General features: G+C 42.9%; 1 protein-coding gene across 14 annotated transcripts in view; it reads left to right on the top strand.

Annotated features, from left to right (window-relative positions):
* ppp1r3cb (protein phosphatase 1, regulatory subunit 3Cb) overlaps positions 1-14,840 on the top strand; it is a 273,775-nt gene extending 258,935 nt beyond the window's left edge. For all 14 annotated transcript variants that reach the window (XM_059947535.1, XM_059947538.1, XM_059947544.1 and 11 more), the window contains one exon: positions 9,733-14,840. In XM_059947535.1, coding sequence (XP_059803518.1) covers positions 13,547-14,584 — 1,038 coding nt within the window. In that variant the 5' untranslated portion in view covers positions 9,733-13,546 and the 3' untranslated portion in view covers positions 14,585-14,840. The remainder of the gene's footprint in view (positions 1-9,732) is intronic.
* Positions 14,841-21,553: the final 6,713 nt, after the last annotated feature.

Raw genomic sequence — 21,553 nt, 5'->3', positions numbered from 1 at the left:
ACAGTAACAAATAATGAGAGCATGAGAAAGCAAGATAAAAAGTCCTTACAGTGAGATCATTGTTTGTGGGAACCTCTCAATAGAAGGGCAAGTGAGTGTAGTTATACCCTTTTGTTCAAGAGCCTGATGGTTGTGGGAAGTAACCTGGTGGTGTGAGTCTTGAGGCTCATGCACTTTCTACCTGATGGCAGTAGCGAGGAGAGAGCGTGGCCTGGGTAATGGGGATCTCTGATGATGGAGGCTGTTTTTCTATGGCAATGTTTCATGTAGATGTGCTCAGTGATTGGGAGGGTTTTACCTGTGATGTACTGGGCCGAATCCACTGCCTGCCCTCCTTACAGGTTGTTTCTCTAATTCCGGCAATGGAGTAATAAATAGGAAAGATTTCACTTAGGGTTACATTTCCTGCAAATCTCTGCTGCTCACCCACACACTTAAATGTGCCCTTTGCATTCTTCCTGAGCTATGCGGAAAATTGACTTTTGAATTCCTACACCCACCTAAACTAGAAACCATTTAAGTTGGCGTGCACTGCTGTCAGAGACACAAGAACATAAGAAATAGAAGCAGTGGGCCATGTTGCCCTTCAAGCCTGTCCCACAATTCAATATCATAACTGATCTGCCTGAAACTCATCTCCTCTTATGTGCCAGCTCCCCATTGTCCTCTCTGCTCTAATCTTTCAAAAAATTACCTACTTCTTCTTTAAACCTGGATAATACAAACACCTATGTCAAGATGCTGCTCATTGACTGTAGCTCAACGTTTAACACCATCATTCATTCCTACAGTCCTGATTAAAAAGCTACTGTACCTTCTCTCTGCAATTGGAGCCTCAACTTCCTAACCAGAGGACAATAATCTGTGTGGATTGGTGATAATATCTCCACCTCATTAACGATCAACACTGTCATAGCTTGGGGTGTGTCCTTAGCCCACTGCTCTACTCTCTCTACACCCACAACTGTGGGACTAGGATTAACTCAAATGCCATCTATGAATTTGCTGATGATGCATCCATTGTTGGCACAATCTCAGATGGGGACGAGAAAGTGTACAGGAGCGAGATATGCTAGTTAGCTGAGTAGTGTTGCAGTAAAACCTTGCACTCAACGTCAGCAAGAAAAAGAGAGTTGATTGTGGACTTCAGGAAGGGTAAGTCAAGGGAACTCAAACCAATCCTCATAGAGGGATCAGAAGAGAAGAGAGTGAGCAATTTCGAGTTCCTGGGTGTCAAGATCTCTGAGGACCTAACCTGGATGCAGCATGTCAGTGCAGCTACAAAGGAGGTAGGACAGCGGCATTATTTCAATAGGAGTTTGAGGAGATTTGGTTTGTCGCCTAAAACACTCAAAAACCTCTACAGATGTATTGTGGAGAGAATTCTGATGGGCTTCATCACTGTCTGGTACAGGGGGTGGGGTGGATCGAAAGAAGCTATGGAAAGTTGTAAGATTAGTCAGCTCCATCATGGGTACTAGCCTCCCAGGTATCCATGACATCCTCAAGGAGTGGTGCCTCTGAAAGGCAGAGTTCATTATTAAAGACCCCATCACCCAGGTCATGCCCTCTTCTCATTGTTACCATCAGGAAAAAGGTACGGAAGCCAGAAGTTACACCCTTAGGAACAGCTTCTTCCCCCTGCCGTATGATTCCCAAGTTGACATTAAACGCAAGAACACTACCTCACTGTTTTTTATCAGTTCTGCAATAAGTTTAATGTAATTATTTAATATACATAATTTATTTTCTTACTGTAATTGATTTAATTATTTTTTATATAATTTATTGAAGTGTACTGCTGCAACTAGGCTAACAAATTTTGTGATATATGCCAGTGATATTAAACTGATTCTGAAATTCCACAACTGATCTAGCCTCCAAAACTCTTCAGAATTGGTAATTCCAGGGATTCATCACACTCTGCATATATTTCCTGTGCACTTCAGTTATAAATGACAGTTTCCTAACCTTACAACTATGTTGTTGCATTTGGAATTCTCACACTGGCGTAAACATCTCAACATCTCGCTATGTAACACACACAAAATGCTGGAGGAGCTCGGCAGCTCGGGCAGCACCTACAGAGAGGAATAAATGGTCCATGTTTTGTGCCGTGACTCTCCATCAGGACCATTCGTCACTGTCGAGTTCCTCCTGCATTTTGTGTGTCAATCGGCATTTGTAGCAGCTGCAGACTCTCTTCCGCTCGTCATCTAATACTCTGATATGCTTCAATAAGACACAGCCTAAGTACTTCATTTTTAAATGTCTGCCTGAACTCCTTTCTCTGCATTGCTGAAAATAATTCTATGTTCCCTAGGATTCTACTTTGCCAATCACTGTAGATTTTTAAATTAGTGATAAACAGATCAAAAATACTAATATACAGAAACAATATACCAGCTGCTGAGAGCTGTGGATAAGGTGGAAGGATGGTTAATAAAAATAGAAAACACTTAATAGGTCAGGAAAATCTGTGGAGAAATGCTGCCTAACCTGCAGAGAGAAGAGCCCTGATAAAAGAGTACCAGACCTGAAATGTTAGCTATTTTATCTTTCCACAGATGCTGCTTGACCTCCTGAATGCTTCCAGCACTTCCTTTCAATTTCTTCCTTTATTATAAAGCTCTTGCCCATATTTAGAGTGAACAATATGCACACTTGATGCCCTTCAAATAGACAGTAAGTTTATTCTTTGGGCTGTCAGTGAAACCTAACAACATTAAAACATATTAAGTAATTGTAGCTTAAAGGAATATTAATTCTGATCCATCACAATTTCAATGACTTCTAGAAATATAGGTTTGAAAGTGGGCCATTTAGTCCCTCAAAATCTGTATGTCTATTTAATTAGATCATGAGCAATAAGAACTTATTCACTTTTCTGCTTTGGTTCCACAATGCTTAAAACTGTTTTTTTTTTGAATGACACAGATAGAGGTCAATATGTCCAGCCTGACTCCCATGGGAGTAATCCCTTTAGTTTCATTTTCCTTCAATCTCTCAGGTAGTTATTATCTCATCTAAGTCTGCAAATCCCCTTTGATTCTTTCTTGCCATTAACTTGCACGGAGGTGTAACTTATGGTGGCCTATAAACCCACCTTTGGGATGTGGAGAATACCTGCAGCACACAGAGGAAATGGACAATCCCAGAGAGAATGCGATACTCCACACCAACAGCGCCCAAGGTCAAGGTTGAACCTGGGATTCTGGTGCACCACTTTAAAGTCGTACCTGGCAAAAATCCCAGTTCTGTAATGTTTACAGTCCTCAATAGAACTTTAGGAAAAAGAGCACTGAACCTTCCTTAATGCTAAAAACCACCGTCAGGTATTGCTGCTGAAAATCTCTTATTTTAATGTACTCAATCCAGCCGGCTCCCAACTCTCATTCCCTACACTGTTCCCATGGCTACACACTCTTTTGGTCCTCCCAGGTCCAGAGGTTGTGGTCACTCACCAGCATTGCTACCATCCTCAAGATCTTGAGGTCCTGTTTCCAAACTGCCAGTGTGTCATTCTACAGCTCACTCGTGTCTAAGCTCTTTGAGCTGCTTTCAAATGTCCATGATCATCAGATACATTTAAACTCATATCAAAAGGGTCTATTTTTATTTAATATTGATTTTAACTCCCTTCAAGTTCGGCAGCACCTATGTTTAAAATTGAGAATGGTGACCTCATTTAACTGAATGGGATTATTCTATTTTTGCGGACCAAGGGTCAAGGAAACAGGTGTGAAGTACATCTTGTCCATTAGCCAGAGATGCTTGTGCTTCGCCTCAGGACTCAGCAGCAGAGTGGTTGCCAGTTGTGCTGGATTGTTGCTGATTCTGACCAGCAAAAGGCAAGTAGAATTCAGGCCAGTACTCCTGCTGGCAACTTCAAGACTGATGTATGCAGATGACGGAGTTCATTATCAACTGAACTACCTCTTTGGGAGAGCGAGATGAAAGATAAAAGTAGGTGCCAAATAAGAGGCACAAAAACTATTGAAAACATTTAAGATCATTGCAAAGCATAGCTAATGTATAAAATGGTGCTGACCAGATTGAAACATCGCAGTAGCATTAATCATTGACAACAGATATTAGATTACCATATTTAGCATTATGTAAAACAGGCTTTGTGGCCGTACTGGTGGCACCGATGGCTTCTTGTTTCGGGTTGATGTTAGAGCCGTTAAAAGCAGGAAACTGAACTTTAGGTCCTCTTTCACCTCCCTGCAACAAGACAAGCAGAAACAGACTGATTAAACCTAGTTTGAAGGAGCTTTTACAGTGTTTCATTAATCATTGATTACCTCTGTAGCACACAAAAATTTCTTCTGAGTTACTTGATCAACAACATAAGTTCAAATGTTTTAGATTTTAATCATCTGACAACTGAAGTAAATGAAAGTTAAACTGGAGCGGTTGGATATGTAACGAAAAAGATTAAGGGAAGTATTGGAGTATGGATAAAACTTTGCTTGACCCAATTTACACATGAAATGAAATTTATCTAGTTCAAATTACAATATTACTGTTTAATTGGTATACAGTATCGCCAAATGCCAACTCAATGCACTTTTCTTGGAGACACATAACTAAGATTTCAAATATTATATCAAATAATATTCACCCGAGTGACATTACAAGTAACAATACTAAGGGTTCAAAGATGCATCTAAAATTGCAAGAGGTTTGGCCTTTCTGAACCTGCTCCAACCTCAAGTGTGTTATCTTCCATGAAACTTCTTGAACTTCTATTAAGATGAGTAAATACTTCAATGAAAAGAGAAATAATTCAATTAGAAGCATCTCATGTTCTCAGATTATTTTTTATTTATACAGTCTGTCTTTTCTACAGTGATTGTCAGTCTTTATTTATGGAGTTTAATGCTGAGAAGTGTGAGGTTCTACATTTTGGCAGGAATAATCCAAATAGAACATACAGGGTAAATGGTAGGGCATTGAGGAATGCAGAGGAAAAGAGAGATCTAGGAATAACAGTACATAGTTCCCTGAAGGTGGAGTCTCATGTAGATAGGGTGGTGAAGAAGGCTTTTGGTACGCTGGCCTTTATAAATCAAAGCATTGAATACAGAAGTTGGGATGTAATGTTAAAATTGTACAAGGCATTGGTAAGGCCAAATTTGGAACATTGTGTGCAGTTCTGGTCACCGAATTATAGGAAAGATATCAATAAATTAGAGAGAGTGCAGAGACGATTTACTAGGATGTTACCTAGGTTTCAGCACTTAAGTTACAGAGAAAGGTTGAACAAGTTAGGTCTCTATTCATTGGAGTGTAGAAGGTTGAGGGTGGATTTGATCGAGGTATTTAAAATTTTGAGAGGGATAGATAGAGTTGACATGAACAGGCTGTTTCCATTGAGAGTAGGGGAGATTCAAATGAGAGGACATGATTTGAGAGTTAGGGGGCAGAAGTTTAAGGGAAACACGAGGGGGTATTTCTTTACTCAGAGAGTGATAGCTGTGTGGAATGAGCTTCCTGTAGAAGTAGTAGAGGCCAGTTCAGTTGTGTCATTTAAGGTAAAATTGGATAGGTATATGGAGAGGAAAGGAGTGGAGGGTTATGGGCTGAGTGCGGGTAGGTGGGACTAGGTGAGATTAAGAGTTCGACACGGACTAGGAGGGCCGAGATGGCCTGTTTCCGTGCTGTGATTGTTATATGGTTATGGTTATGTATAGCTTTTCATAAATTCTGTTGTATTTCTTTATTTTCCTAAAATGCCTGCAAGAAAATGAATTTCAAGGCAGCATATGGTGTCATATATGTACTTATATAGTAAATTTACTTTGATTTTATGTAATATACAATAATAGTGGATAATGCTGTCATAGAATTGCCAAAGCTCTTGGAGAGTGTGGATGTCCTACAAGGGGTTAATGAATCTCCGAAGTGTTGCTAGTGGTGACATGGGAAACAAATAATTCCGTGTTCCATGTATAGATTCTGCTGATTGAACGATTGTGGATTCAAAATGTAAGGTGGTTTCTCTGGATGTCATAAATCAAGGCTCAATGTTTTTTGTGGATGTTTAGCACAACTGTTGTTTAATTTACCTTTGAAATTTTCACTTATTTTAGCATCAATTAATCAGACAATACATTAGATCTTTTAAAATATCTTGATCCCTTGCATTCTTAATCATAGTTGGATTGGCAGCTACTGGCCAGAATGAATCTTAATGGTCTTTTGTCAGCCTAACTGTGGTATAAACAGCCATACACCAGAAGAGATTTACTCATGTTTAAAACACAGATTCAACTCCCACAAGTACACTAGGAAATGCTGTCATTATTGCAAGCACCATGACATAATAAATAGATGTCTCTCCATGATCATACTGTACTGTGCTTGGACAGTACCCAGTTAGTCATAAGTATAAAAACACCGGGCCAATTCAAAGTGGTCAATGGTTAATTAAGTGATATGATACTTGAAGAGCAATCTTGTTGCATTAGAGTCAAATTATACACAGAAAGCTCCCACGAAATGCAAATGTGACAATGAGGCCTTCAGCCCCCTGAACCAGCATGAATAACTTCACTCACTTCAATACTGAACTGATTCCACAACCTATGGGCTCACTTTCAAATACTCTAAACATCAAAGCACTGCTTGGTGTATTAAGTCTATCTAATGAGCAGATGGCATCTCGCTTTAAGGTCTCAGAGAGGTCACTTGAGCATTTACTATCCCTCATAAGAGATTTTTCTATCAGTCTCCATGTGTTTTATAAATAACACAGATTAGCCATTCACCATGAAATAAACAAAATTTCATTTGAAGAGTTCAATAAACTCTTCAAGTATGTGGAAGAATTTCAAGCCAAAGTCAAACCTCAAGTACAGATGGCATTCCAGGTTATGCATAGACACAAGAGATCCTGCAGAGACTTTACTGTCCATTACATTATTGGCAATTAGGGCACCAATGAAGGTCCTCCGTATCTGATGGTGTCCGTGGCTTCCTTCATCGTGTCAGTAGCTTCCTTTTGGATTTCATTACTGTCAGTAATGCAAGTCCTGGGAAGAGACTCAGGAATACCATCACACTCAGATTTTTCATTGCTGTTTCCGGAACGATTTTGTTTTACCAGTCATTGTTGCCAGCCCTGAACTGAACCCCTGAACCTGGAGGACTAGTGGACTGCTCTGTCTTCCTCTACTTTTTGTCCTATTTTGCATGGATGACCTGACCAGAGTAATCTAAAGAAACACACTCAAAATGCTGGGGGAACTCAGCAGGGACCATCTATGGAAATGAATAAACAGCCGATGTTTCAGGCCGAGACCCTTGGACCCGAGTCCTGATGAAAAGTCTCAGCCCAAATTGTTGACTGGTTATTCATTCCCATAAATGTTGCCTGACCTGTTGGATTCCTCCAGCATTTTGTATTTGTTAATCCAAATTGATACTATTTACATATAATCATTGGAATTAAATATTGAATACATATTGTCACAATATTAAAGGAACACTTTCAGTAATTGTACATTTTTTCCACAAGCTGTGAGAATTATGAGAGCTTAGGAGAGTTGTCCATTAGGAACAAGCAAAATTGGAAAGTGATTTTAGAAGCAGACAGAAAACCTCTCCCCAGGAAGCTAATTTCCCTTTGCTTCGATAATCAAATCCTGTTTTTCTTAATTATATGATTTAGAAGATTTGAGTATTACTTTCATATTTGTATTCAAGTAAATCTCCAAAGATGTAAGTACTCCATTAGCTACTCAGATCAATATTAATTCTGAGTGAACAGTAGATTGTTATTGCCTTCCATGAACGTGATCCTTTTGACTCCAGCACATCTGTGCCATATACGAGATTTAAAATGTAATGGCAGTCTTGCTGGCTTTTATTTAGCCTACTCAACCTGCCATTGACTGTAATAGGGCTGTGTTATGATAATTGGCTGTCAAACACATTACAAAGAAAACAAGTGACACAAAACCCAAGAAAAAGTGCAGAGGTACAACTAATGAACATACTTATTCCTATCAACACACACAAAATGCTGGTGGAACGCAGCAGGCCAGGCAGCATCTATAGGGAGAAGTACAGTCGACGTTTTGGGCTGAGACACTTTGGCAGGACAGATGCTGCCTGGCCTGCTGCGATCCACCAGCATTTTGTGTGCGTTGCTTGAATTTCCAGCAGCTGCAGATTTCCTCTTGTTTGCATACTTGTTCCTATGATAATTTTGAGCATCGTAGACACTAAATCGACTTTACAACATTGATCTCCCTATTATAATGGCACAAGTATTCTTTACATTGTCACACATTTTCTGCTTTAGTATGATCTAAGATGAATGCAGATGTTGTGGTTGTCTTGGATTCCATTTCATTCTATTGTTTTAAAAAAAAATCCTTAACAGACATGGGTGGCCTAGGAAGCATTTTATCTTTCAGATGCAGCCAAGAACAATCTTGCCACTCTTGAACGACTTCTTAAATGGTAAAAGGATATAGGTGAGGAGGCATCGTAATGAGGGAGATTGATTTTAGAAGGATTCTAGAAAATTAAATCAACACATTGTGTCATAGCTACGAAGTATATTTATCGAACGGTTCACAAAAGCGACAATGGTAATGACGCAAGCTACAGTACTTAATGCTGCCAGCTTCTCATATCCCTAAGACAACAGTGGATGAGGTATCTTATTAATGAAGCCATATCTCACTTTCAGACAGTCTGACAAAAATATCCCTGCTCTATGTTGTCAGTGCATGCTGTGAGATAGGATGTTTGGAGAGTGCCGCATTTTACTCAGCATTGGTTTAACCCAGTCGTATTTATTTTCAAATAAATCTGAAAAAAAGATACACGTAACAGATAAAACGCTCGAGATTAGGTTGCCTCCTTCTCACTTTTTTTTTATACATGCCAGGGGTGACTAAGAACCCATTATGAAGGGCAGTAGAAGTGTAATGGTTACCATTTTGAGTCAGGATCCCCCACAGGAATCCAGATTTCACACTGAATCAACACACTCATCAGCTGGCCGTGGGGTTCTCTTGTGCGACGGGCTGGGTCGCGCTTGAGACCGAAGATAAGCGTACCTTGAAACATAGATGCTAAAATTAAATGTTGACTAGATAGCATTTCCCTTTCATAGAAGAGCAGAAAAAATTAATGTGAAAATAATCTCTTGAGCCTTCCCTTCAACTCCATCACAGCAAATGGCCCGTCCTTCAAACTTTCCACACATCAAATTGTCTTGCAGTAGGGCAACCTTAGGATGCATCCAGAACCAGAGGCCACAGTTTAAGAATAAGGGGTAGAACGGAGTTCAGGAAAAACTTTTTCACCCAGAGAATTGTGGATCTATGGAATGCTCTGCCTCAGAAGGCAGTGGAGGCCAATTCTCTGGATGCTTTCAGGAAAGAGTTAGATAGAGCTCTTAAAGATAGCGGAGTCAGGAACGGGGTACAGATTGTGGATGATCAGCCATAATCACATTGAATGACGGTGCTGGCTCACAGGGCCGAATGGCCTACTCCTGCACCTACTGTCTATTGTCTTCCTCAAATATCAACAAAGACTAAATCCAGAAAAGAAACCTTCACCAAACGACTCAATTTTTATTTGCAGAACTCCAGTTAACTTGCACAATTATGAAAGGCCCTCTGTAATACAAAGTTCAAAATTCAAAGTACATTTATTATCAAAGTATGTATACTGTATATAACCTTGAGATTTGTCTTCTTGCAGGCAGCCACAGAACAAAGAAACCAATAGAATCAGTTCAAAGGAAAACCCCACCTAATATGCAAAACGAAAGAACAAATCGTGCAAGCAATGAAAAGAGATCAAATAGCATTAATTGTGAGGCCTCAGTGTTGTGCTGATGGTTGCAGGCCACAGCTGCGGAGTTAGTTCAGCACTGAACCATCCCAATCAAATTGCAAAATTGTGAAAAAGAGAAGTAAACAGAAAAAACACGAGGACCGTTGACAGCAGAGCCCCCGAAGTGAGTCCACAGCTGAGGAGTGCATCCAGAAGCCTGAAGCCTGCCCAGCAGCGACTGCTCCTGAACTCAGCGACATGGGACCTGTGACTCCTGCTCCTTCCGCCCACTCTCAGCAGTGGCAGAAACCGGTCAAATGCAGGCAGACTACACCCAACAACTGTTTATTTTCCACTCTCGCCCTCGACAGTTTTAATTTTGCTCTACATTTGAATCAGTGTGTGGAATTGCAGCCGACCACAGGTTTGAGTTACAGCATTAGGAAATGACACAAGATCTCATCCATGCTGAATCCCTCAGGAGATCGCAGAAGTGCCAGATCGTTCAGTCAGCCCAAAAATACATTCTTAAAAGTGAAGTTATCGGCTGAAATTGACCACAGCTCATAAGTATATCTAACAGAAGAAGATTATTCCAGAGTTTTGTAAGCTGCCTGCAAGATGTTGCTGTAGGTCACTGCCGCCATTTTGTCAGAAATATTTCAATTCTGGACTGATTTACCTTAATGGCCTCTTTAATGTCCATCCTTAATGGGTACAGCCTGGGAGGAGGACAATTGTTTCTTTTCCCATTATTGCCACTTCAGATGACCAGGGTGCAGAGTTTAGTTGGAATTTGATCAAAAATACGCATCCAGGTGGTTAAGGGTGTAAGTAAAGCAGATGGTGATGGTACTGATATGCTTCAGCCATCCTCAATGAGAGCACCAGAAACTAAACCCATTCAACATGCATGAGAGGAGCAGAGGGTGAACACTGCAAGCTCCTGACAATCCTGAACCTCGCAGACCAGGTTGCAGTAGTGAGATCAACCAGCAACGCAGTTCCCTTTACCAGGGAGAGAGACAATGCCCACTGTGGTGTGAATAGTAGGGATGTGGTAGTGAGGATGAAGGGTGAATCATGTAGGAGTAGGAGGTGTGTAATAACATAGTCAAATAGTTGTTGGGTAAGAGAGTATTGTGAAGGGGCCTTATTAAGCAGTCCTTGAGGCCAGCTCCATTCTGCTGGTTCCAAGGTGATGATGAGACCAGTGTGGGATTAATAGACTCTGTCACAAATGAGGAGATGGTGCACACTAGGGTCTTGTGTTCTCAAATCGGGCTGTCCACAGAAAATCCGCCCCCATTTTGCATTTGTTTCTTTTTGGCCCAGGGTCCTTCTCCATTTTGAACATTGATGGAGCAGGGATCCCCATGCAGCAGTGGGGATGTTACACTTGTTTCAAGGAAGCTTCTGAGAAAATCCTCAAAACGTTTCTTCTGTTCTCCTGGAGTGGTGAACTACATATACCTGTCTGGACACGCCCCCCCCCCCCTTGCTGACTGCTCCTGTGGCTCCTCCCACAGACCCCTGTATAAAGGCAATTGAGGCCTGAGCCCGGCCCTCAGTCTCCAGGATGTAGTATGGTGGTCAACCACTGCTTGTTCTTTCTTCCAGTCAATAAAAGCCGATATCTCGCCTTCACGTCTCAGAGTGAGTTATTGATGGTGCATCAATTTTATTGACTGGAAGTTTTAAAACATGGAAAGCGTTTTACATCCAGAAAGATTGGATTTGGACTCCCAAGACACTGAAGCAGCTCTTGCCTTTGAACTCTGGCTTGCATGCTTCCAATCATACTTGGAACAGGTTAGTGCAACTGAACCCGCTGTTATGCACCGAATTCTCCTCTAGAGGGTCACCCCGAAAAGGGACATAGGACTAGCTGCCTGTTTGACACGGGTAGCGCTGAGAGTTTTATTGAACCGGACACAGTGTAACGCTGCGGACTCGTGACACGACCAGTAACCCAGAGGGTCACCATGGCTTCTGGGTCGTATTCCACAGACATCCAGGTGGGTTGTGTAGCAACTTTGGTGGTGCAGGGCACAGAATATCGGAACTTTGAGCTACTGGTCATGCCTCAACTGTGCGCACCTGTGCTATTGGGGCTGGACTTCCAGAGCCACCTCGAAAGTGTGACTATGGCATATGACGAGCCCCTCCCACCACTCACTGTCAGGAATCCTAAGTTTTGTGGGACCGCTATATACCCCGCTACTGTCCACACACACACACTCACACACACACACTCACACACACACACACACTGAACCACACATCCCACCCAGCACTATGCCGACAGCTGCGCTACTGACACCACTTGCAGCCTCTCCACCCTCAAGGTCCCTCCCCCACCGCTGTTCGCCAACCTGACCCCTGACTGTAAACCTGTAGCAACTAAAAGCAGGAGGTACAGCGCGGGGGACAGGGCCTTCATTCAGTCAGAGGTGCAGCAGCTGCTCAGGGAGGGGATGATTGAGCCAAGCACAAGCCCTTGGAGGGCCCAGGTAGTTGTTGTTCAGACCGGGCAGAAAAATAGGATGGTCGTGGACTATAGTCAAACCATCAATAGGTTCATGAAGCTTGACGCGTACCCCCTACCCTGCATCACGGATATGGTCAACCAGATAGCTCAGTACAAGGTGTACTCGACAATAGATCTGAAATCCGTTGATCACCAGCTCCCCATCTGCCCAGAGGACCGCCCCTACAGCGCCTTCGAGGCGGGCGGCAGGCTCTATCACTTCCTGCGCATCCCATTTGGTGTCACAAATGGTGTCTCTGTCTTCCAGAGGGAAATGACCGGATGGTGGACCAGTGCCAACTGAAGGCCACATTTCCCTATCTGGGTATCATCACCATCTGTGGTCACGACTGGCCGGATCACAACGCCAACCTCCAACGATTTTTACCTGAACTTTACTTATAACAGGGACAAGTATGTGTTCGGAACCACCCGAATCGCTATCCTTGGGTATGTTGTGGAGAACGGAGTCATTGGTCCTGATCCCGACCGTATGCGTCCCCTGTTAGAACTCCCTCTTCCCATCACCCTCAAAGCCCTCAGACAGTGCCTGGGCTTCTTTTCCTATTACGCCCAATGGGTCCCTCATTACGCAGACAAGGCCCGCCCCCTGGTCAAGTCTACCACTTTTCCCCTCTCTGCCGAGGCCCGCGTGGCCTTCAGCCGCATTAAAGGGAACATTGCCAAAGCAACAATGCATGCGGTGGACGAGACTATTCCCTTCCAAGTAGAGAGTGACGCCTCCAATTTCGCTCTGGCTGCTACCCTCAATCAGGAAGGCAAGCCAGTAGCATTCTTTTCTCATACCCTTCAAGGCTCTGAAATCCGGCACTCCACGGGGGAGAAAGAAGCCCAGGCCATAGTGGAAGCTATTATGCACTGGAGGCACTATCTCGCCGGCAAAAGGTTCACCTTGCTGACCGACCAGCACTCAGTTGCGTTCATGTTCAGCAACCAACAGCAGGGCAAAATCAAAAATGATAAAATTTTGCGGTGAAGAATAGAACTCTCCACCTACAACTATGATATCCTGTACCAGCCTGGAAGGCTCAATGAGCCCCCTGATGCCCTATCCTGGGGAGCCAGCCAGCCAGCCCACAGCTCGACCAGCTATACACCCTCCTTGTACATCTTTGCCATCCGGGGGTCACCCGATTTTACCATTTTGTGAAAGCCCGGAACCTGCCGTACTCCCTTGAGGACATCAGGATGATGACCAGGGACTGCCAAGTCTGCGCTGAGTACAAACCGCACTTCTACTGTCCTGACAAGGCGCAACTTATCAAGGCCACCCGCCCCTTTGAGCGACTGAGTGTTGACTTTAAGGGCCCCCTTCCCTCCACCGACCGCAATATCTACTTTCTCAATATTATCGACGAGTACTCGCGGCTCCCCTTTGCCATCCCCCGCCCCGACACCACTACCACGTCCATCATAAAAGCCCTGAACCAGCTCTTCACTCTGTTAGGGTATCCCTGCTATATCCACAGTGATAGAGGGTCCTCCTTTATGAGTGACGAGCTGCGCCAGTACCTGCTGGCTAGGGGCATTGCTACTAGTCGGACCACGAGTTATAATCCCCGGGGGAATGGACAGGTGGAGAGGGAGAATGCCACAGTGTGGAAAGCCACACTTTTAGCCCTTAAGTCAAAAGGGTTGCCGGTCCCTCAATGGCAGGAGGTCCTCCCCGAGGCATTCCACTCTATCCGCTCCCTGTTATGTACGTCCACCAATGCCACCCCTCACGAGCGCCTATTCTCTTTTCCCAGGAAGTCTGCCACTGGGACCACCCTACCAGCTTGGCTGACTTCCTCAGGGCCAGTGCTGCCCCGGAAATATGTGAGGAGCAATAAATACTCCCCGCTGGTCGAGAGGGATCACCTTCTACATGCGAACCCCCAGTATGCCTATGTGGTCTTACCTGATGGGTGGGAGGACACGGTCTCCGTCCGCAACCTTGCGTCCGCAGGAGCAGCAGACCACTACCCCGAACACTCCACGGTAACTATGAACCCTGTACCCGAGGTGACACCGCGCACACCGAGCCCTACACAGACTCCTCACGACACTACTATACCGGGCGTCTCGCACGCGCATATACCAGGTTCCTCGCACACGCATGAGGGATCACTGACGCCTAGTGGACTGACACCTCCAGTTACGCCGGAACCAGCACAACCACTGTCTCCGGTGGAATCACCACCGGCACCTGTGCAATCACAGCCGGTGCTACGTAGATTGCAGTGACAGATTCGACCACCTGATAGACTTAACCTGTAAATATACTTGTAAGAAACTTCGCCCCATGGGGACTCTCTTTTAAAACAAAGGGGGTGGGGTGAATGTGGTGAACTACATATACCTGTCTGGACACAGCCCCTGCTGACTGCTCCTGTGGCTCCTCCCACAGACCCCGGTATAAAGGCGACTGAGGCCTGAGCCCAGCCTCAGTCTCTAGGATGTAGTATGGTGGTCAACTACTGCTTGTTCTTTCTTCCAGTTAATAAAAGCCAATATCTCGACTTCATGTCTCAGAGAGAGTTATTGATGATGCATCACCTGGTCACGTTTTGCCATGATGCTGCTCTCTCCATTTCTCTTGGAGTTCTTGTACAGTGAAGCCCATACCCATTGTGGCTCAGGAAGGGATACACCGTGATCTGAGCAGTTGTTTAGCCACTGGGAAAAGACAGTTGAAAAATGGTGAAAGTGCTCCCCATGACAGAGAGCAGAAAGACCCCACCCAGTCAGCACAATCATGTCATTTCTCAAAGTTGGCCAGAATCACAGTGTCTCTCGTGTCCACAGCATCTCCCCTTTCTTCTAGATCTTGGAGATGAAATTATGAATTTGCTTAAGAATGTTTTCCTCCATTCTAACTTCATCAGGGACAGCCCTGCTCCCAAGGCCCTGATGTTTCAGATAGTTTATGGTCTTTTAATTTCATGCTAATTGAGCGAGGAAGCAGTCCGTACAGCACAGTCTGTCACAGAATGGAGTTACTGACTTCAAAGGATAGGAACATGGTTGTGGGATTCTTTGAAATGTCCCTTCCAGCAGGCACAGGCGGGCGCTCTGTCCCTGATAATTGTTTAACAATTTAATGGCCAACCTGTGGCCATTCTGAAGTTCTCTGACTGTGGATAGGCATATTAAGATGTCATTTTGGGATACTTAATTCTGAAGAGGTTAGAGCTGTGATTGGAGAAGAGATTAAAGGTCGTGAGGACGGGTGGGACAGCTGAGTGGGCCAAGAGGAGCCCTGTAATGGCAGACGTATTGTGCAAGAGTCGCAAATCCCAAGTGCAACGGCTAGGTCAGAAGGTGGTGCATTTTAGTTAATAATTGGAACGAATAGAATATACTTAACAACTTTACTGGGATCATCGTAGCCATGACAGGTGTATTTACCCTCCTTAACTGCCTTTCAGGGAGTTGCATTGAAAGCTGGCAGTCTGTGAGGTATGGAGCTAGCAGCATCTCCTCCTTCCATCAACTGCCAGTAACACTGCACCAGAAAATCACAGCTTACATGCTTTTTTACCGTCTGAAGCCACAAGCCACCTCCCCTTTCACTGACACTGATCACTTCTAACTGAGGTCATAAATGTTTACTAACCAACAAAATAGTGCACACCTTGAAATTATTCATGACTGTGGTCCTGTCTCATCAGAAAGATGTTTCATTTTTGGGCTGTGTTTCAGCTGTGATGTTTAGTTATTTTGGCTATTTGACTAAGTACATTTATATTTCTATAATTTTAAATTCTAACCACATTAATTTACTTTAAATGAAAAAATATAACTGTATATTCAAAAAACATACAGCCTCAAGGTGATGAATATTAAAGAAAAATACATTAAGCACAGAGTTTTTAAAAAATTTAAAAATGTTAACTGCAGTAGAAAGACAATAGGAACACTGCGATTGTGATACTGTCCTTCTGTTTAATCTTCTTAGTGAAATACCTGCATTTTCTTCCTTGGGGAACAACTGGTGAATATCTTCAAGGGCAGTGTTTTGTGCTCCAAGGCAGTTCTAAAGTGATGATTCATGGAATCAAGGGAACACTTTTTGTTTTTTGAAGCAGCTCTGATCTCCAATCTGAGGAAGCACATGTTGCTCACACAGCGTATCTGAGAATTATTCCCAGGCTGTGATGTAGTTTATTAATGCATGACTATCAGTCACTCCTAGTGGAAATTCATTCTTTAATATTGGTATCATAGCCTGTTGTTTTTTTTCCCTCATTGTGATTCATTGATGATCTCAGTCCAATATTTTCCAGAGAATTCCTTAGCAAGAATCATTACATCAGTAGAATTCTAAGGAGAATGATTATTTTCCTTTTATTAAATCCAAAGGATCTGGTCATTGAAAGTAGGATTGTATTTTCTGTACCTAATATCTTAGTGCTATGCCATTGCTGAATGAGGACTCCACTGGCAACATTTTACTTCAATTAATTCAGGAACAATACTTGATTATTTGAATCTGTGAGATAAGTATCATTTAATCTGTTTTCCTGCACAACCAATCTTCCCCTTCAAGCTGATTATGGACTTTATAAAGGATAAGACGAACAAACACGAACCAATCCTCATAGAGGGATCAGAAGTGGAGAGAGTGAGCAATTTCAAGTTCCTGAGTATCAATATCTCTAAGAATCTAAACTGGTCCCAACGTATCGATGCAGCTATAAGGAAGACAACGCTGCGGCTATATTTCATTTGGAGTTTGTCACCTAAAACACCTGAAAACTTCTACAGTTGTACCATGGAGAGCATTCTGACAGTCCGCATCACTGTCTGGAATGGGGGTGGGGGCTACTACACAGGATCGAAGAAGCTACAGGAAGTGGTAAAATTAGTCTGCTCCATCATGGGTACTAGCCTCCGTAGCATCCAAGACATCTTCAAGAAGCTGTGCCTTGGAAAGGCGGCGTCCATTATTAAGGACCCCCATCACCCAGTACATGCCCTCTTCTCATTGCTACCGACAGGAAGGAGATACAGAAGCCTGAGGCTCATTCTCAGTCATTCAGGAACAGATTCCTCCCCTCTGCCATCCAATTTCTAAGGGGATATTGAACCCATGAACACTGCCTCATATTTTATTATTTGTTTTTGCAATATTATCCTTAAATTTAACAATTGAATACACATATATACTTACTGTAATTCAGTTTTTTTCTATATTTTATCATGTATTGCATTGTACTGCTGTGACAACATATACTGCTGATATTAAATCTGATTCTGGTTCTAGTTCATAAGTTACAATGTGATTTGGGTCAATGGTTCCAGATGGTGGTTTCTTTCTCCAGAGTAAGAAACTCTAAGGGCATCGGCTGCCTACTTTCATGAGTAGTTTAAATTACCTATTATTTCCGGTATTTTGGAGAATAAATAATGGCGATACTGGGACATGGAGAAAAAACTGCAGAACGATGAAGTAAAAAGAATAGCATCTGAATCTAAATACCAAATGTGACAGGAGATCTCTCCCAATTACAATAATGCAGAAACATACATCACGAGACACCATGCTGTACAATTCAACTGAGATGGTACACAGAGGAACTAGAACAATGCAGAAGCTGGTAGATTTTCAGGGAAGCATCCTGCCAAAAGAACAGAAGCAAAGGAAGGAATGTTTACTGGCACATTGAGCTGGATTGTTGAAGATGAATTTCAGCAAGATTAAACTAAAGATGCAAAGGTATCCACTCCATAAAGCCTTCAAAGTACAACTCTGGAGAATGCATCAGATACATTACAAACCACCCGGAAGTGGAGCAATTAAGTACTGCTGGTTCTTTACTTAACAAGGAACAGAGAGGGTCTTTGGATACTTCAAAAAAGTAGTTAAGACTCTAAGCAGATCTTTGCAGTTCTGCAGATTCAGTGTTTTGCTCCTCAGAAAATCAATTCCATTTTGGAATCAGGCCTTCTTGTCAAAGACAATGGCTGCTGCATAAGGCAAAGTATCTTTAGAAAAGTGCACCGAGGTATGCAAAGTTATCAAAGTCAGGCTAGATGTGTTTGATGGTCAGAAGCAAGTGGTGAAGAGTAAACTGCAGAAAAGGGAAAGTACTGCCACCAGTACTTAGATGTTATTTCTTTTGTAGACAGCAATGTCAGTGGCTGTAAGACACATGCACAGGACAGAGTGTGGATTATAGATCTGAAAATCACTTCTACAAATATAGCATGATTAAGAGGCAATCAATTTGTCCCACCCATGGACATTTGATCAATTCAGAGTAGGGCAAAAACTTTCAGTACATTAGATACCAGGAATTCATTTCCATGCATAGAGGATTGTCTGGAGAGTCTTTGCCTGCTTCAATATGAAATTGATAAATATTATTGGAGAAGAGTACTATTTGAAATCAACAATGAAGACTGATGCAGAGTACTTCAGACCCAGAAGATCTAAAGTTGACAATTACCAATCCCTTCTTCTAATTCCTCTATCCTGTAGTTTGATTTGTATCATCCTCAGTACTACAAATCTCTAAGGGTGCTTGGATTTTTCCTATTCTGCACCCATTTTTTTCTGTCCTAACGTTGTTCTTCTGGACACAAGCCCCTCTCCAAGATTTATCTTGATTGGAACACCAGCCATCTTAAACATTCAGTCCATGGCCAGTGCACCAAACTACAGTTTGTAACATCAACGAGGTGCACTGCAGCAGCCTCTCAAGCAGCAACTCTGAACCCCAGTCTTCCATTCTTCACACAAAGCAGACTAGAAGGTCTATAGGGACCTTCCAAGTCACATACCACCCTCAACTGGAAATTTATTGGTGTTCCTTCATCATTGTTGGGATTATGGAACCCCCAAAACCAACATCAGTGAGAACATACCTTCAGCACATGGCCTGCAGCAGTTGAATAGGACAGTCCACTAGTATGTTAACAAGGCAAGAAAGGGTAGCCGAATGGCAACAAAGAGTCCAGGAACAAACATACTCATAAATAAACATTTATTTTCCTGCAAATATTTTCTTTAAGCTTTTGGCTCCGTGTGCTAACAGCACTTCCTTTGGCTTTTGCCTGATTAACCTTTTAACATGTTAAAATTGGTGTAAAACACAACTTTTGTAAAGGTGCAGCAGGTAATGACAAAAAAACATTACAGCATGCAGTAACACCTTTAACGTGATGGTAATGCACAAACTAAAAGGTACTCTACCTATTGGAGATCAGTAAAAATATTCGCGTTGTTTCTGCAGGTCATTTGGTCCACTTTACAGTCTTGTAATGGAAATGCAGAGGTATGGCTCTTCATTGCCTGATGCAGTGTCATGTCATTATAGCAAGAACTAACATTTTCTGTACATAATTGTAGATTATTATCTTAATTTGCTAGATACTGGTTTATTAATTCCAACTGTGTTACAGATATATTCGGAGTCGGTTAAAAGGAGACAAATCATAATTGAAACATCAAACTATAATCAAATGAACTGTCTGTGTGCAAAGCATTAAAAACGGAATAACGAAAAAACTTAGAGCTACACGAACTATTTCTAAACCATCTCACAGCTAACAATTTGAAGGTGACAGTTTAAAAGGTTTTATTCTTTCGTTTTGAAAGTGCTAAGTTATTGACGTTCGACTACAGGAGCGAATGATAACTTCAGTTTATATTTAAGGTGCTAAATCCTTAACTTTGTTTTAGTATAACAAGTTATATTTAATTGTGACATTTTAAGAAAAAATGTATGTGGGGTCCAGTTTTCTTCCCCCTTTGGAAGGTTGCTGTCATTCATGTTTAGCAGTTCTACACCATCTCTTTACTCCTGTGACAAATTTTACAGAGACTACTGATTGCTCTAATCGCGGGCAGGGACAGTTGCTGCCTAGAGTCACATACCGCAGGCGCCGCGGAGAACGACTGTGTGTTTGCAGAGGCTGTCGCTATGGCTGGAAGTCGCTCCCTCTCTCTCCCCCTGCCTTCAGCACAGCCCGTGCAAGTCCTGCGCTCTTCGTTCATGCTTTCCGGTGAGCAGCGAAGGGCCGCAGCCTCCCGGGCTCGGGGTACGAGGCAGCCGCCGCACCGCTCCAGTGAAGCTGGCAAAAGTCAGTGGCGCCTGAAATCCCGCAGGTCTCCAGCTCCCTGGGAACGGGGGTGGGAGGGAGGCAAACTCACCACTCCGGTCGCACAGACCTAGGTGCAATTTATCAGAAGCAATGGGGAAAAGAAGACCGCACGTAGCTCTCCAGCAGAGACAATCTTTGCAACGCAGCAATACATGTTAATGTTTCAAAGAGCAAACACGAGGAAATCTGCAGATGCTGGAAATTCAAACAACAACACCACACACAAAATGCTGGTGAAATACAGCAGGCCAGGCAGCATCTATAGGGAGAAGCTCTCTATATTCTCCCTATAGATGCTGCCTGGCCTGCTGGGTTCCACCAGCATTTTGTGTGTGTTGTTAATGTTTTAAAGTTGCTCATAAACTGCAGCTGCATCAGCAATGGCAGGCGTAGAGGAAAATTGTGAGCGACTAGATTGATGAGCCTAACAGCTCAGGCAATATGCGAATATCACATAGGTATCTGAATTTCCCTTCTGGAAGGACAGATACATAAGGGGAAAAATAGATGGCACTTGCAGATCGAAGTGATAACCAACTGGATTACATTGAACTCTCTGGTAAGCTGGAAGGTTGGCTGTGACTCAATTCTAAAATATCCAAAATTCTATCGTTCCTAAGCAACCTGCTCATAACTTCACCCTTGTTTGGTGTTATATTTCATCGTAGGAATAAAATCTGATGAAAATGTTAGTTCGTAAACTTAAAGCTAACCCTTTCTTAATTGTCATCAGCAAGGAAACAAGCCCCCTTCCTACAGTGTCTGTCACACACCAGACACCCATTTACACTAAACCCATTCGTTATATGCTCCCCACATGTCCATAAATTTTCCCAAGTTCTAACACTCACCCAAGAGTCATGGGGAGGGAGGCAGGAGAATGGGGTTGAGAGGGATAATAAATCAGCTATGATGGAGCAGACTAAATGGGCTGAATGGCCTAATTCTATTCCTGTGCCTTGGGGCACTTGGGGCTATTTTTGCAGTGGCCAATTAACCTGCCAAGTTCTAGGATGAGAGAGAAAACCAGAACACCTGGAGGAAATGCACACAGCCACAAACAGAACGTGGAAGCTCCATATATATGGTGCCTTAGGTGAGGAC

The sequence above is a fragment of the Hypanus sabinus genome, chromosome 22 (genome assembly GCF_030144855.1).
Source record: "Hypanus sabinus isolate sHypSab1 chromosome 22, sHypSab1.hap1, whole genome shotgun sequence".
NCBI lineage: Eukaryota > Metazoa > Chordata > Chondrichthyes > Myliobatiformes > Dasyatidae > Hypanus > Hypanus sabinus.
Note: the sequence above shows the minus strand (reverse complement) of the source record. Positions and strands in the feature narration are given on the sequence as shown.